The 14,677-nt window shown below is 41.2% G+C and overlaps 2 protein-coding genes across 3 annotated transcripts in view; one reads left to right on the top strand and one right to left on the bottom strand.

The window, feature by feature from the left end:
• Nucleotides 1-14,677, top strand: part of LOC134854897 (uncharacterized) — a 582,728-nt gene that overhangs the window by 158,358 nt on the left and 409,693 nt on the right. The gene's annotated exons all lie outside the window — the stretch shown is intronic.
• LOC134854131 (chromobox protein homolog 3-like) lies at nt 5,976-14,628 on the bottom strand. 2 transcript variants are annotated; one of them, XM_063870252.1, is made up of 2 exons: nt 14,250-14,628; nt 5,976-6,863 (listed from the first exon to the last, which is right to left on the bottom strand). In XM_063870252.1, the coding sequence occupies exons 1-2, from the start codon at nt 14,621-14,623 to the stop codon at nt 6,569-6,571; spliced, it is 669 nt and encodes a 222-aa protein (XP_063726322.1). In that variant the 5' UTR covers nt 14,624-14,628; the 3' UTR covers nt 5,976-6,568. The 2 variants fall into 2 exon arrangements, with proteins under 2 accessions (XP_063726322.1, XP_063726323.1); XM_063870253.1 differs by having other exon boundaries at nt 5,976-6,860.

Here is a 14,677-nt window from a genome sequence, read left to right as displayed (position 1 = left end):
TTTGTAAACACTGGCTATGGTTTTGGTTCGATTCTGGACATTAGTAGTAGTAGTGAGCAGTGGCACCATACGCTTAAGTGAGGGCGAATCAGACCATACATGGTTCGCATTTGTAAACACTGGCTATGGTTTTGGTTCGATTCTGGACATTAGTAGTAGTAGTGAGCAGTGGCACCATACGCTCAAGTGAGGGCGAATCAGACCATACATGGTTCGCATTTGTAAACACTGGCTATGGTTTTGGTTCGATTCTGGACATTAGTAGTAGTAGTGAGCAGTGGCACCATACGCTCAAGTGAGGGCGGCTCAGACCATACATGGTTCGCATTTGTAAACACTGGCAATGGTTTTGGTTCGATTCTGGACATTAGTAGTAGTAGTGAGCAGTGGCACCATACGCTCAAGTGAGGGCGAATCAGACCATACATGGTTCGCATTTGTAAACACTGGCTATGGTTTTGGTTCGATTCTGGACATTAGTAGTAGTAGTGAGCAGTGGCACCATACGCTCAAGTGAGGGCGGCTCAGACCATACATGGTTCGCATTTGTAAACACTGGCAATGGTTTTGGTTCGATTCTGGACATTAGTAGTAGTAGTGAGCAGTGGCACCATACGCTCAAGTGAGGGCGGCTCAGACCATACATGGTTTGCATTTGTAAACACTGGCTATGGTTTTGGTTCGATTCTGGACATTAGTAGTAGTAGTGAGCAGTGGCACCATACGCTCAAGTGAGGGCGGCTCAGACCATACATGGTTCGCATTTGTAAACACTGGCAATGGTTTTGGTTCGATTCTGGACATTAGTAGTAGTAGTGAGCAGTGGCACCATACGCTCAAGTGAGGGCGGCTCAGACCATACATGGTTCGCATTTGTAAACACTGGCAATGGTTTTGGTTCGATTCTGGACATTAGTAGTAGTAGTGAGCAGTGGAACCATACGCTCAAGTGAGGGCGAATCAGACCATACATGGTTCGCATTTGTAAACACTGGCTATGGTTTTGGTTCGATTCTGGACATTAGTAGTAGTAGTGAGCAGTGGCACCATACGCTCAAGTGAGGGCGGCTCAGACCATACATGGTTCGCATTTGTAAACACTGGCAATGGTTTTGGTTCGATTCTGGACATTAGTAGTAGTAGTGAGCAGTGGCACCATACGCTCAAGTGAGGGCGAATCAGACCATACATGGTTCGCATTTGTAAACACTGGCTATGGTTTTGGTTCGATTCTGGACATTAGTAGTAGTAGTGAGCAGTGGCACCATACGCTCAAGTGAGGGCGGCTCAGACCATACATGGTTCGCATTTGTAAACACTGGCAATGGTTTTGGTTCGATTCTGGACATTAGTAGTAGTAGTGAGCAGTGGCACCATACGCTCAAGTGAGGGCGGCTCAGACCATACATGGTTCGCATTTGTAAACACTGGCAATGGTTTTGATTCGATTCTGGACATTAGTAGTAGTAGTGAGCAGTGGCACCATACGCTCAAGTGAGGGCGGCTCAGACCATACATGGTTCGCATTTGTAAACACTGGCAATGGTTTTGGTTCGATTCTGGACATTAGTAGTAGTAGTGAGCAGTGGCACCATACGCTCAAGTGAGGGCGAATCAGACCATACATGGTTCGCATTTGTAAACACTGGCTATGGTTTTGGTTCGATTCTGGACATTAGTAGTAGTAGTGAGCAGTGGCACCATACGCTCAAGTGAGGGCGGCTCAGACCATACATGGTTCGCATTTGTAAACACTGGCAATGGTTTTGGTTCGATTCTGGACATTAGTAGTAGTAGTGAGCAGTGGCACCATACGCTCAAGTGAGGGCGGCTCAGACCATACATGGTTCGCATTTGTAAACACTGGCTATGGTTTTGGTTCGATTCTGGACATTAGTAGTAGTAGTGAGCAGTGGCACCATACGCTCAAGTGAGGGCGGCTCAGACCATACATGGTTCGCATTTGTAAACACTGGCTATGGTTTTGGTTCGATTCTGGACATTAGTAGTAGTAGTAGTAGTGAGCAGTGGCACCATACGCTCAAGTGAGGGCGGCTCAGACCATACATGGTTCGCATTTGTTAACACTGGCAATGGTTTTGGTTCGATTCTGGACATTAGTAGTAGTAGTGAGCAGTGGCACCATACGCTCAAGTGAGGGCGAATCAGACCATACATGGTTCGCATTTGTAAACACTGGCTATGGTTTTGGTTCGATTCTGGACATTAGTAGTAGTAGTGAGCAGTGGCACCATACGCTCAAGTGAGGGCGAATCAGACCATACATGGTTCGCATTTGTAAACACTGGCTATGGTTTTGGTTCGATTCTGGACATTAGTAGTAGTAGTGAGCAGTGGCACCATACGCTCAAGTGAGGGCGAATCAGACCATACATGGTTCGCATTTGTAAACACTGGCTATGGTTTTGGTTCGATTCTGGACATTAGTAGTAGTAGTGAGCAGTGGCACCATACGCTCAAGTGAGGGCGAATCAGACCATACATGGTTCGCATTTGTAAACACTGGCTATGGTTTTGGTTCGATTCTGGACATTAGTAGTAGTAGTGAGCAGTGGCACCATACGCTCAAGTGAGGGCGAATCAGACCATACATGGTTCGCATTTGTAAACACTGGCTATGGTTTTGGTTCGATTCTGGACATTAGTAGTAGTAGTGAGCAGTGGCACCATACGCTCAAGTGAGGGCGGCTCAGACCATACATGGTTCGCATTTGTAAACACTGGCAATGGTTTTGGTTCGATTCTGGACATTAGTAGTAGTAGTGAGCAGTGGCACCATACGCTCAAGTGAGGGCGGCTCAGACCATACATGGTTCGCATTTGTAAACACTGGCAATGGTTTTGGTTCGATTCTGGACATTAGTAGTAGTAGTGAGCAGTGGCACCATACGCTCAAGTGAGGGCGAATCAGACCATACATGGTTCGCATTTGTAAACACTGGCTATGGTTTTGGTTCGATTCTGGACATTAGTAGTAGTAGTGAGCAGTGGCACCATACGCTCAAGTGAGGGCGGCTCAGACCATACATGGTTCGCATTTGTAAACACTGGCTATGGTTTTGGTTCGATTCTGGACATTAGTAGTAGTAGTGAGCAGTGGCACCATACGCTCAAGTGAGGGCGGCTCAGACCATACATGGTTCGCATTTGTAAACACTGGCAATGGTTTTGGTTCGATTCTGGACATTAGTAGTAGTAGTGAGCAGTGGCACCATACGCTCAAGTGAGGGCGAATCAGACCATACATGGTTCGCATTTGTAAACACTGGCTATGGTTTTGGTTCGATTCTGGACATTAGTAGTAGTAGTGAGCAGTGGCACCATACGCTCAAGTGAGGGCGGCTCAGACCATACATGGTTCGCATTTGTAAACACTGGCAATGGTTTTGGTTCGATTCTGGACATTAGTAGTAGTAGTGAGCAGTGGCACCATACGCTCAAGTGAGGGCGGCTCAGACCATACATGGTTCGCATTTGTAAACACTGGCAATGGTTTTGGTTCGATTCTGGACATTAGTAGTAGTAGTGAGCAATGGCACCATACGCTCAAGTGAGGGCGAATCAGACCATACATGGTTCGCATTTGTAAACACTGGCTATGGTTTTGGTTCGATTCTGGACATTAGTAGTAGTAGTGAGCAGTGGCACCATACGCTCAAGTGAGGGCGGCTCAGACCATACATGGTTCGCATTTGTAAACACTGGCTATGGTTTTGGTTCGATTCTGGACATTAGTAGTAGTAGTGAGCAGTGGCACCATACGCTCAAGTGAGGGCGGCTCAGACCATACATGGTTCGCATTTGTAAACACTGGCAATGGTTTTGGTTCGATTCTGGACATTAGTAGTAGTAGTGAGCAGTGGCACCATACGCTCAAGTGAGGGCGGCTCAGACCATACATGGTTCGCATTTGTAAACACTGGCTATGGTTTTGGTTCGATTCTGGACATTAGTAGTAGTAGTGAGCAGTGGCACCATACGCTCAAGTGAGGGCGGCTCAGACCATACATGGTTCGCATTTGTAAACACTGGCTATGGTTTTGGTTCGATTCTGGACATTAGTAGTAGTAGTGAGCAGTGGCACCATACGCTCAAGTGAGGGCGGCTCAGACCATACATGGTTCGCATTTGTAAACACTGGCAATGGTTTTGGTTCGATTCTGGACATTAGTAGTAGTAGTGAGCAGTGGCACCATACGCTCAAGTGAGGGCGGCTCAGACCATACATGGTTCGCATTTGTAAACACTGGCTATGGTTTTGGTTCGATTCTGGACATTAGTAGTAGTAGTGAGCAGTGGCACCATACGCTCAAGTGAGGGCGGCTCAGACCATACATGGTTCGCATTTGTAAACACTGGCTATGGTTTTGGTTCGATTCTGGACATTAGTAGTAGTAGTGAGCAGTGGCACCATACGCTCAAGTGAGGGCGGCTCAGACCATACATGGTTCGCATTTGTAAACACTGGCAATGGTTTTGGTTCGATTCTGGACATTAGTAGTAGTAGTGAGCAGTGGCACCATACGCTCAAGTGAGGGCGGCTCAGACCATACATGGTTCGCATTTGTAAACACTGGCTATGGTTTTGGTTCGATTCTGGACATTAGTAGTAGTAGTGAGCAGTGGCACCATACGCTCAAGTGAGGGCGGCTCAGACCATACATGGTTCGCATTTGTAAACACTGGCTATGGTTTTGGTTCGATTCTGGACATTAGTAGTAGTAGTGAGCAGTGGCACCATACGCTCAAGTGAGGGCGGCTCAGACCATACATGGTTCGCATTTGTAAACACTGGCAATGGTTTTGGTTCGATTCTGGACATTAGTAGTAGTAGTGAGCAGTGGCACCATACGCTCAAGTGAGGGCGGCTCAGACCATACATGGTTCGCATTTGTAAACACTGGCAATGGTTTTGGTTCGATTCTGGACATTAGTAGTAGTAGTGAGCAGTGGCACCATACGCTCAAGTGAGGGCGAATCAGACCATACATGGTTCGCATTTGTAAACACTGGCTATGGTTTTGGTTCGATTCTGGACATTAGTAGTAGTAGTGAGCAGTGGCACCATACGCTCAAGTGAGGGCGGCTCAGACCATACATGGTTCGCATTTGTAAACACTGGCAATGGTTTTGGTTCGATTCTGGACATTAGTAGTAGTAGTGAGCAGTGGCACCATACGCTCAAGTGAGGGCGAATCAGACCATACATGGTTCGCATTTGTAAACACTGGCTATGGTTTTGGTTCGATTCTGGACATTAGTAGTAGTAGTGAGCAGTGGCACCATACGCTCAAGTGAGGGCGGCTCAGACCATACATGGTTCGCATTTGTAAACACTGGCTATGGTTTTGGTTCGATTCTGGACATTAGTAGTAGTAGTGAGCAGTGGCACCATACGCTTAAGTGAGGGCGAATCAGACCATACATGGTTCGCATTTGTAAACACTGGCAATGGTTCGATTCTGGACATTAGTAGTAGTGTCCAGACCAGTCTTCAACATCCTCTGCCCAAAATCGCAAGTTTTTTGGTCGCGCTGCCCCTTGCAAACTTGTGTGTTCTAGTTCTACTTCTTGGGAGCGCCTTTTCTGGAGCCGGGCTCAACCCCCGGCCCTTTTGTTTTTAAATTCACCCTACCCCATTCATGACAAGCATTACCAATCACAAGTTAAAACAGTAAGTGCGGTATTGTCAAATCGACATTGCTCCAATCGTAACCAATTGCGCACAATTCAAGTTTTTAATCTGATTTCTGAACCAAAGGGGAACCACCGACAATTAAAGCTACAAAATGAATAATCTTATTGAGTCTTAAATACCGCCCAAAATAACCAAACAATTTTCTGTAGCTCTTAAGCAAGTGAACAGCTCGCATAAACAGTCTGCTTTTCTTAAACCATCAGTTGTGTTTACCGCAACTTGAAACAATTAAGTGTTAAGTTGAACGATAAAAAGATTTAAAAGTTCAAATTAAATTGAGCACTGCAGTATTTGGTCCACAATCTACCGGACTAAGGTACAAAAAGTAAAACAACAAATTAGCATCTAATATTTAAGGTTGAACAAGTTGAACTAAGTTGCAAAAGAAAAACTTGGGGTCATTTCAATTATAGCATCGAATGAATCTAAAATTAAGTAGCGCTTTTCAGTGAAGAGTAGACATGAAAGAAAGAGTAAGACTTCTAAGTAACAACTTTGTAAAATGAGGAAGACAAATGAGACTTGGATCGAACTTGCACGTAATTTAGCATAATTTGGATGACCGATCATACATCGAAACTCGAGGAAATTTGACACAATGAGGTAATAGCTAGCAAAACAGAACCTACACAGAAGTCTGCGTCAAGATGTTAGAATAAGTGGCATATATTAATTATTACAGAAAATATGTAACCCTTGGTGTTTAATCAGAGCGTATCTATTTTAAATGAACGATTGATTTGCTTTAAGCCATTAATTTCTAATAATTAAGTCGCAAAAACTCTTAAAATGTCCGATAAAATTACCACCTTTTCTACTAAACCTAAAATCTGTGTTCTAACTTTAAACTTATGATGAATGACTGCTTGATGACTCCGACTTGATCTTCTCTGGTTTCCGGGTCGCCCACGAAAGCCTCTCTTCGTAAAACTTGATGACAACATGTGGGCACTTTTGGTTTGCTTCTTTGGCAAGAACGATATCTGTTTGGGGGCCCTCTTTCCACTTGATGAGAAACTTTAGTGTCCCACCATCGTCTGTAGCACCTACAATTTCTTCGGCTTCTAGTCCCCTTTCAAAACCATAGGGCTCTATGAAGTGGCTGTCATTGTCGGCCATCGCATATTTATTCTTTGTTGGCCTACTATAAAAACTTGTAATAATTCACCGCTAAAAAACGGCACATTGCCCTATTTTGGAATTAGTCACTTCTACACGTGGGAAAAACATCTCTGCCAATATAGCTACAGAAATCAAGTGATAAAAAGCATAAAATTGCAAAGAGCGCCACAGAATTGCAAGTCAATCACTTATTCAAACGAAGATAAAGAGTTTATTAGATGGAAGAAAAAATGCGGTGGCCGATTTGCATGTTCAAAATAGGGTTCTTCAAGATTAATCTTACACTAAAAATGAATTGAAATTATGAAGTGGCGTTCACAGAAATTTTTCTAGGGGGGCGGCGGTTTTGCAAAAAAGTTTGGCGGACTTTTTTTTAGGTCGATCAATTAGATTTTCCGAGCTCCTCCGAAAATACTACAAGGACCCTATTTTATCAAAAAAATTCTGCCCCTCAGACAAATTTTTCAAATTTTCCCTAAGCTCGATTTAGTCCCTTTTTGGCCAAATTTTCAGGCAAAATTTTGAAAAAAAACAGGCCAAAAAAGACGTTTGTAAGCACTTTTTGGAAAATTTTGAACAAAAAAACTGCGTTTTTCCGGCGCGCGCTCCCCCCTCAAAATTAGTTGGTCAGCTAAAAATGGGAGTCGTAATGTTATACGAAAGGCAGGACCAAATTAATTTTAAAAATCAGAACTCAAAAACTTTCATAATTAGGAACTCAAGCATTCATAATTAGGACCAAGCTATACAACGCCTGGGAGCACTATCACCGCACCACAACATAGGGTCGAGTATTTTAAAATATTGAGTTGTTTGAAGTCAAATTTTTTTTTGGAAATTTATGGAAAAATCATAGAAACGGCATATCTCGGAAGCTAATCGGATTTGAGCAGTCAAAATTGGAGGCAAGGTTTATCCCTCCAGTCAAATTGGAGGCAATCTTTGGATTCCTGAGTCCAAGGGTGTGAACCCTTCGTTTTTCAAGGTTCCCCCATTTTAACTCTAATTAACTTAACACCCTACAATTTCACTCCCTACTTTTTGTTGCCTTAGCAATATAACATCGCTACATTTTAAAACAATTTCTATGACTTAACACCGTTTTAATCCAAAATGAAAAGAAAACTTACTTCAAAGGGGATTTCGGTAACCATCAAAGAAATAAACGATAGAAATTTTTGCCATTTAAAGCCAGACAAATTTGCGCAACTTAATTCGCGTAAGTTTTGAATAGAAATGACCTTGCAAATGATTTCAATGAAACGTTTCAAACCAAAATGAAACGGCCTTACCAATATTTTCAATGAATCATTCCAAAATGAACCAAAAACAAGCAACAGTTCAATGAACTTCAAAAGCCCGCAAACAATTAGACGTCCTTTGACTAATATGGCCTAATTTTCTAGACATTTTCAGCCGGTATAGAAATTAAAAAAAGGTTTAACCAATGCCAAAAAACTTAAAATCATTATTTTTAGAATCATTCTCGAACTTAAACTTATGACCTGATCGCTTTGTCAGCTTTTTTTGAACTGTTGGCACATAAACGCAAAGCTAAAGGGTTTGCCAGCCCGTAGTCCCAGCCTAGCATCCCGAAAATAAGGACGATTGTCCTGGGATTAAATTGCTAAGGCACGAGTCATCTTCTTGCGTTTAGTTACGTTTCCGGGAGTCTGCAAGGAAACGTCTTTTCAAAAAAAGCTGACAAAAATTTCAGTAGGAATAAAATTTGAATTTTAATAATACGAAAGAATAAACAAAAATGAAATAAAATTTACAATGGTTTAACACAAGCTAGATAACGCTCTGAAAAAGTAGAGATCAGTTTTGTCTTCGTAAACGGACATTATGTTTTGTACTCCTTCATTTAATACTCGTTACTTTTTCTTTTTTGTGAACTTATGGCCACTCGAGGCATCAAAAAAGTTGAGTTTTTGTACGGAAGCGTCTTTTTGCAGGCTACCCACTACTTTCCACATATTTAGGCGGGCTCCGCTGAAAAATGATTGAATCCCGAAATGCCATCCCTCGACAGCATTTGTTGTTCGAGCAATCCCCATCACGGCCGCATCTCGCTGGTTCCAAAGGGAGGGTGGGAATGAAACTTCACGGTTTGACACCAAGCTTTGTATATAAGTAGAGCCGAAGTACAGACACAGCTCGTCAATTTTCTCAATTTTTTCGGGTTCTAAGCAATTTCTGTCGCATACATTTTGAATTTCCTGAACGATCATGTCAAAGGAATCGCCGATCTTTTCTTTTTTTTCGAATGCAAGGGATGGCAGCATTTTTAAAGCCAGCGCTAAGTCGTGATTTGTTTCGTAGGCCACTTTCAGACCCAATTCATTATTTTTTCTCATGTAACTCTGGGAGAGATGGAAAAAACAACCCGATAAATGTGCTTCGGGGAATGTTTTTTGGAAGGACTGAAGAGCAGCTTGCTCAAAATCTAACAAAATTTTTTCAGGCCGGCAGTTGGGTGCTAAATCAATTAAAGCCTGCAGGAAGCGATTGTAGGTTTTTTCGGTTTTGTTAGGGAGGAAGGCGTAAATGCAAGCTGGCGCAATGCCAGATACACTAACATGAATTGAATAAAGCTGGTAGAACATTTTTGGAGTAATTTTGAAAGTTCCATCGGCTAACCAGAAAGATGAATTCTCCAGAACTCTCAGCATTTCGGGGTCGCCGCACAAAATGATTCGCTCATGATCATTTGATCCAGTCATACCAGATAAAATTTTCAAAAATTTCAGGGATCTCGAAATTTCGCGCAACGCGGATGGGCGGCATATTTACATCTAGCTGCTTACGAGTGCGAGCAGCCCTTCGGATCAGTTTGTTTTTATTTGGGAGAGCAAACTGAGTAGCCAAATCGTTTGTAATTGGCAAAACCGCACTGGCAACTGCAACAGTCGGGGTAAATCTCTCGCTGAGATCTTTTATATGCTTTATGACATTTCGGGCCTCCGATTTTCCCGCTGAAATGCCGTGGTTATGCTCTCCACGCGTCTCGATTAATTCGTTACTTTCAGTAATGGCAGTTGCTCGACATTTATGTGTTTGATATTTTGAGCAAATCCAGTTTTCTGTAAACTTATTTTTTCGCTTGAAATAAAATTCGTGGCCGGACGCTATAAGGATTGGCTTGTTTTTAGATGAAACTGTGAACTCGAAAGAAGACTCAATCATAATGTGTTTATTGTGTTTGCGTATGTTTATCACTTGAGTAAAGTATAAAGTGACTGCCAGAATTTAATTTTTGCCAGAATTTTTACATCAAATTGTTTTGAATTAGCACAAGCAGCTTTTTTAGTAATCATAACGGTTTAGCGAAATGTCTAATTGAAAATAAATTACAAACTTGTAGATAAGAGTCTTAAGTAAATTAGAAAGCCTCCTTTTAGCATGTATAACTAAGATAAACCAAGTTTTTCATTATGGTGCGTGTGTTAATTGCAGGATTAACTTTGGTGTGATAAGAGTTGAGATAAGGAATTCATACAGCATTAGATTTAATAGTGAAATGACTAGGTGTTAAAATGTACTGTACTAAACTGGAAAATAGGAGTTATATTGTTGTCTATTTAAATTGTTTAGTAGTGAAATGACTAAGTGTTAAAAAGTACGGTGTTAAATTGTATGTCAATAAATTGTAGGACACCGTTTTTCAATTAGCTTTAATTTTTGGCGATGGGTTCCACGATCCACAGGATCACAGTTTACACCAGGTACACGTGTCGAGTTAGTTGTAGCAGTTTTCGAAGAATTAGAAGTACACTTCTGACAGTTTTTCCTTTGACGGTTAGTCGCCCAATTGTTTATAAATTAGGTTTAAAAACTCTTTGTTCTCTCGTTAAAAAGTTTTCGTGCACTTTTCGAAGGCGATATTTACAGAGCTCGAATTCATTACTGTCTTGTTGTACTGGTCCTAGGTGACATTGGGAGTGCGACGACTTAAAATTGTGTTTTCCCTTTATGAAAGTATAGAGAAAAATCACATCGTGAAGTTCAAATTATACTGATAGAGCTTTTTGTTGCACTTTTTTGTCATTCCTCTCGTTTCAGATTTTTATGCATAACAGACCTGAGATCAGGGGCGGATTTGGGGGGAGGGGACGCACGCCTTCTCTCCTCAGGGATTCGACCACCTGCCGACCCAAAGGGTCCCCCCTTTGGTACTTTTTAAGAAATCTATTTTTGGCCGACGAACCCAAAAATTTTTCCGATTATTTGTAGCTTTATTAATTCGTTTGATGATTAATTGGGCTGAATACTTTTGAGAATAAGCAATTGAAGAGCATCCAGTTATTTCGTTGCTGAACACTTTCTGTGGTACCTGGAGATAATTCGGAGAAATTTTGTCATGCAGGTATTGTCTTTTGTCAATTGATTTAAAGTATTGTTTAAGGCCACACATGCGTCAGCTCTGGAAAACTTTTTCTTCAATTCTTGCGTGGTTGATCAGGGTGACTATGTCTAGCGATTTCTCATACTTTCGTTCCACTGTCGCGACTAAATTCATTTGGCGTGAAGTAGGGAATCTAATCCAGGGCGAGAGTTTTACAACCCTTTAGTTTTTTGTCATCGATTAAATTTTGCAGCCAAAAATACCACTGCCTCCGAAGTACGTCCAAGTTGCTAGATTAAGACGATTTATCCACAAGAGAAATTGTAGATAAGGGTTTGTGGATAGGGTTTGAAAAGCTGGTTGACGTATCTGTTCATAAATCATACCAATCGGTCTTGCTGTGTGCCGTTTGTAGCTTAGTTCTACATGACGCAGATAGTAACAGTCTTGGTTTATAAGCGAGGTGATCCGAACACTTTTCCCGGATTGATGAGTACAGGGTGTCAATTACCGTGTCTGCAGTGGCGCACAAAACGAGCTTCGGATCTGAGACGAGAAACACATCAAGCTTCATGCCATCTGTGCATAGTAGCAGTTGTTGAAGATCATGGATCTAGTGTTTAGTACAGCCGATTTATATCAACGGTTAGACGTAGTTGCTGACATTGCTCATCGTGTAGATTCTTGCAATTGTTTCAAAAAACTTTTGAATACTTTGGGGCACTGCCCTATAGAGTTTTGTTTAGGGAGGTTAGATACTGCAAAAATAATCAGCTTGTAGCTTGATTTAATTTCGATGGTAACAAATCCCCAATTAATTTTTTAATTTTAATATACGTTATGCCCTTCACTGCAATAAGGACACCTCCATGGGTCGTGTGCATTATGACTAATGCAAATAACGATCCAATCTGTGCATCGCGAATTCTGGGAAAAAAATGGCGTCGTCGAGTACCACAAAGGTGAGCTCACTTTCAATTCACATCCTACTGCTGCATTAGAACTGCATTTGCGAAAGACTGTTAGCAATTTTTTCTGTTTAGTCGTTGTTCTGGTTCTGAAGGGACATTTTCCCAGGCATCTTTGCCGTATATGCTTTCGATCATTTTTCACCTTTGATTCAGGGCTTCGTTCTCGATTTGCTGTTTGTCTGAAGATAGTTTTTACTCATGTACACTTGCTTTTGGTAGGTTTTCAGTTTGTAAACAGACAGTAAAACAAGCCGACGCTGGTGTTCGAGAGTAGTTTTGATGAATGTTCGACCTTTGTTACCATCGAGGCTCACTACACACCTACCGTCCTCGATCGGGCGTTCGATGATGAGGAACTCTGAGATATTTTTCTTTTATTTTAACAAATGTTCTTATCGTTCTATAGATTTGACCTTTGATTCCACAATATCTTGTGCGTGCAAGCAATCGCTTGTTTTCTTTTTCAATTTTTTGGAGGCTTTGGAGTTCTACCAGCAACAGCATCACTGGCATTGGGAGGCACGATATCAATCCTCAAGGAAACTATCTGGTATCGGATACCTTCGAAATTCTTGATCTTATTGTGCAGAGGTTGTAGCAGGGACTTGCCTTCAACACTTTCCACTATTGGCTTTATGTCACCAATTTCTATTGTGGAGACAAGTTTGTCGAGCATACGATCTCTTTGTTTTAGGTGGACCCAAGTACTGCAAACGAGAAAGAGGTTTTTGCGAACTTCACTGAACGCGAAACTGGAACGTTCGTTCATTTTAGTGCATTGCGTGATTGGATGCATCGCCTCACCGCGTTCCACATATTGGAAGACAGCTTTCCTGGAAGTTATGGGCTTCGTGTAAGTCATGCAACAGCTATTCCACTTATTGGACGACATAAGTAAGTGAAAAGAAGGAATGAAATAAATAAGGAATTAAAGACCTCGAGGTATCTGAACTTTCTAGGATAACTAATTCCTATTAATGCACCAGTGAGTTGAGGCTTTGCCAGCGAGCTTGAAACGTAATAATTTTACGGATTACATAACAATTTCACATGGGGATCACAATGTAACATTACGATAAACATTGGGATTATTAGACAAATATTATTAACCGGATCATCAGTCATAAACAAGGGGTCTAGGACAACAAGCCGACGGGACTTCAAGCTTAAGGGACTTCAAGCCGAAATTAAAACTTTACAAGCACCCCAAAACGCTATTTTATCATCTGCAAAATGTTGCTTTACTAAACTTTTGGCAAGTTTGGTCCATAATAAGCGTTATTCATGACAATGCACCACTTGTGATTCGCATCCGTTAATAACATCAGCCGGTTTTTGAAATGCATAAATTATAAACATGAAAGTTTATAAAATTCTTCAAGAAAGTTTTCAAATTGTTCATATTTCACGACTTTATAAGGAATTATTCGGCTGGAAGTCCCTAATTTTACAATTCGACTTGAAGTCCCGTCGGCTTGATGTCCGGCACCCATAAACAAGATACACAATGATCATTAGGGACTATAGAGTTGCAAAAAGTTGGAACAGACACAATTAATTGAAAAAGAGCAAATGACCTATTTCAGAAAATTTTTGCATGCAAAAGCATATTTTTCTGACATGAAGGATGTCTCAAGGCCACCAAAATTTCGAATTTGCATGCAACAATTGCTCCAAATTGGTATAATGCTCTTTACAATTATTTCTGTTTGTTCCAACTTTTTGCTACTAATTATAGCTATTTCCAATGATAACGAAAGATCATACCCCCACCCATTCTAGCGTCAGATATCTATACTCCTCGTACATCTTCACAGCTGACTTTCTGAACGCTGAATAAATACAGTAACGCTAAAGAAATGTTCAGTTCAAGATTAGCTTCGGCTCAAGACCCGCGTTCTTGACAAAAAAAACATTCAATCTGCATCGCAACGGCAATTGTAAACATGGCTCGAGTATAAATTGATCTATTTGAACCAAAAATTACCTTGTAGCATGAGCGATTGATTATCATTTTATTCTTGAGCTTTCTTTTACTCGAAAATGGCTTCTGGTCTGATAGTAATTCGCCAGACATTTTATTACTTACTTTTTCGTGGCAGCTAGCTTCTTCTTTTTCTCCTTGGCTTTCGCAGCATGTCTTTGTTTTTCAAATTCTTCTATGAGGTCTTCACATGCAAGGTTTTCTGGTGGCTCCCATGTATCGTCTGCAGGGCCGTAACCTTTCCATCGTAACAGATAATACACTTTGCCATCTTCATACACCACTTTATCTAAAATTTTCTCAACCTCTAGATCATCTTCCTCAAATTCTGGCGCATCCTCAACAGTCTTCTTAATGTTTGCGTCGTTTTCTTTAGCTTGAATTTTCTCTTCGTCAATTAAGTCTTTTTTATCTTTTTGAAGATCTGTACAGTTATTATTCTTCTCATGATAAACATCAGCCATTTCAATATCTACCATTTTGATATTCTGAAAACGAGAAAAAAAATTAAAACCAAGTTAATAAAAAATATT

Source organism: Symsagittifera roscoffensis, chromosome 9 (genome assembly GCF_963678635.1).
Source record: "Symsagittifera roscoffensis chromosome 9, txSymRosc1.1, whole genome shotgun sequence".
Taxonomy (NCBI): Eukaryota; Metazoa; Xenacoelomorpha; order Acoela; family Convolutidae; genus Symsagittifera; species Symsagittifera roscoffensis.
Note: the sequence above shows the minus strand (reverse complement) of the source record. Positions and strands in the feature narration are given on the sequence as shown.

Coding starts and splice junctions, on each gene's coding strand:
- LOC134854131 (XM_063870252.1), bottom strand. CDS start 14,623: ATGGTAGATATTGAAATGGCTGATGTTTATCATGAGAAGAATAATAAC. Junction 6,864..14,249: donor AAGCTAGCTGCCACGAAAAA/GTAAGTAATAAA, acceptor AAGTTTTTATAG/TAGGCCAACAAAGAATAAAT.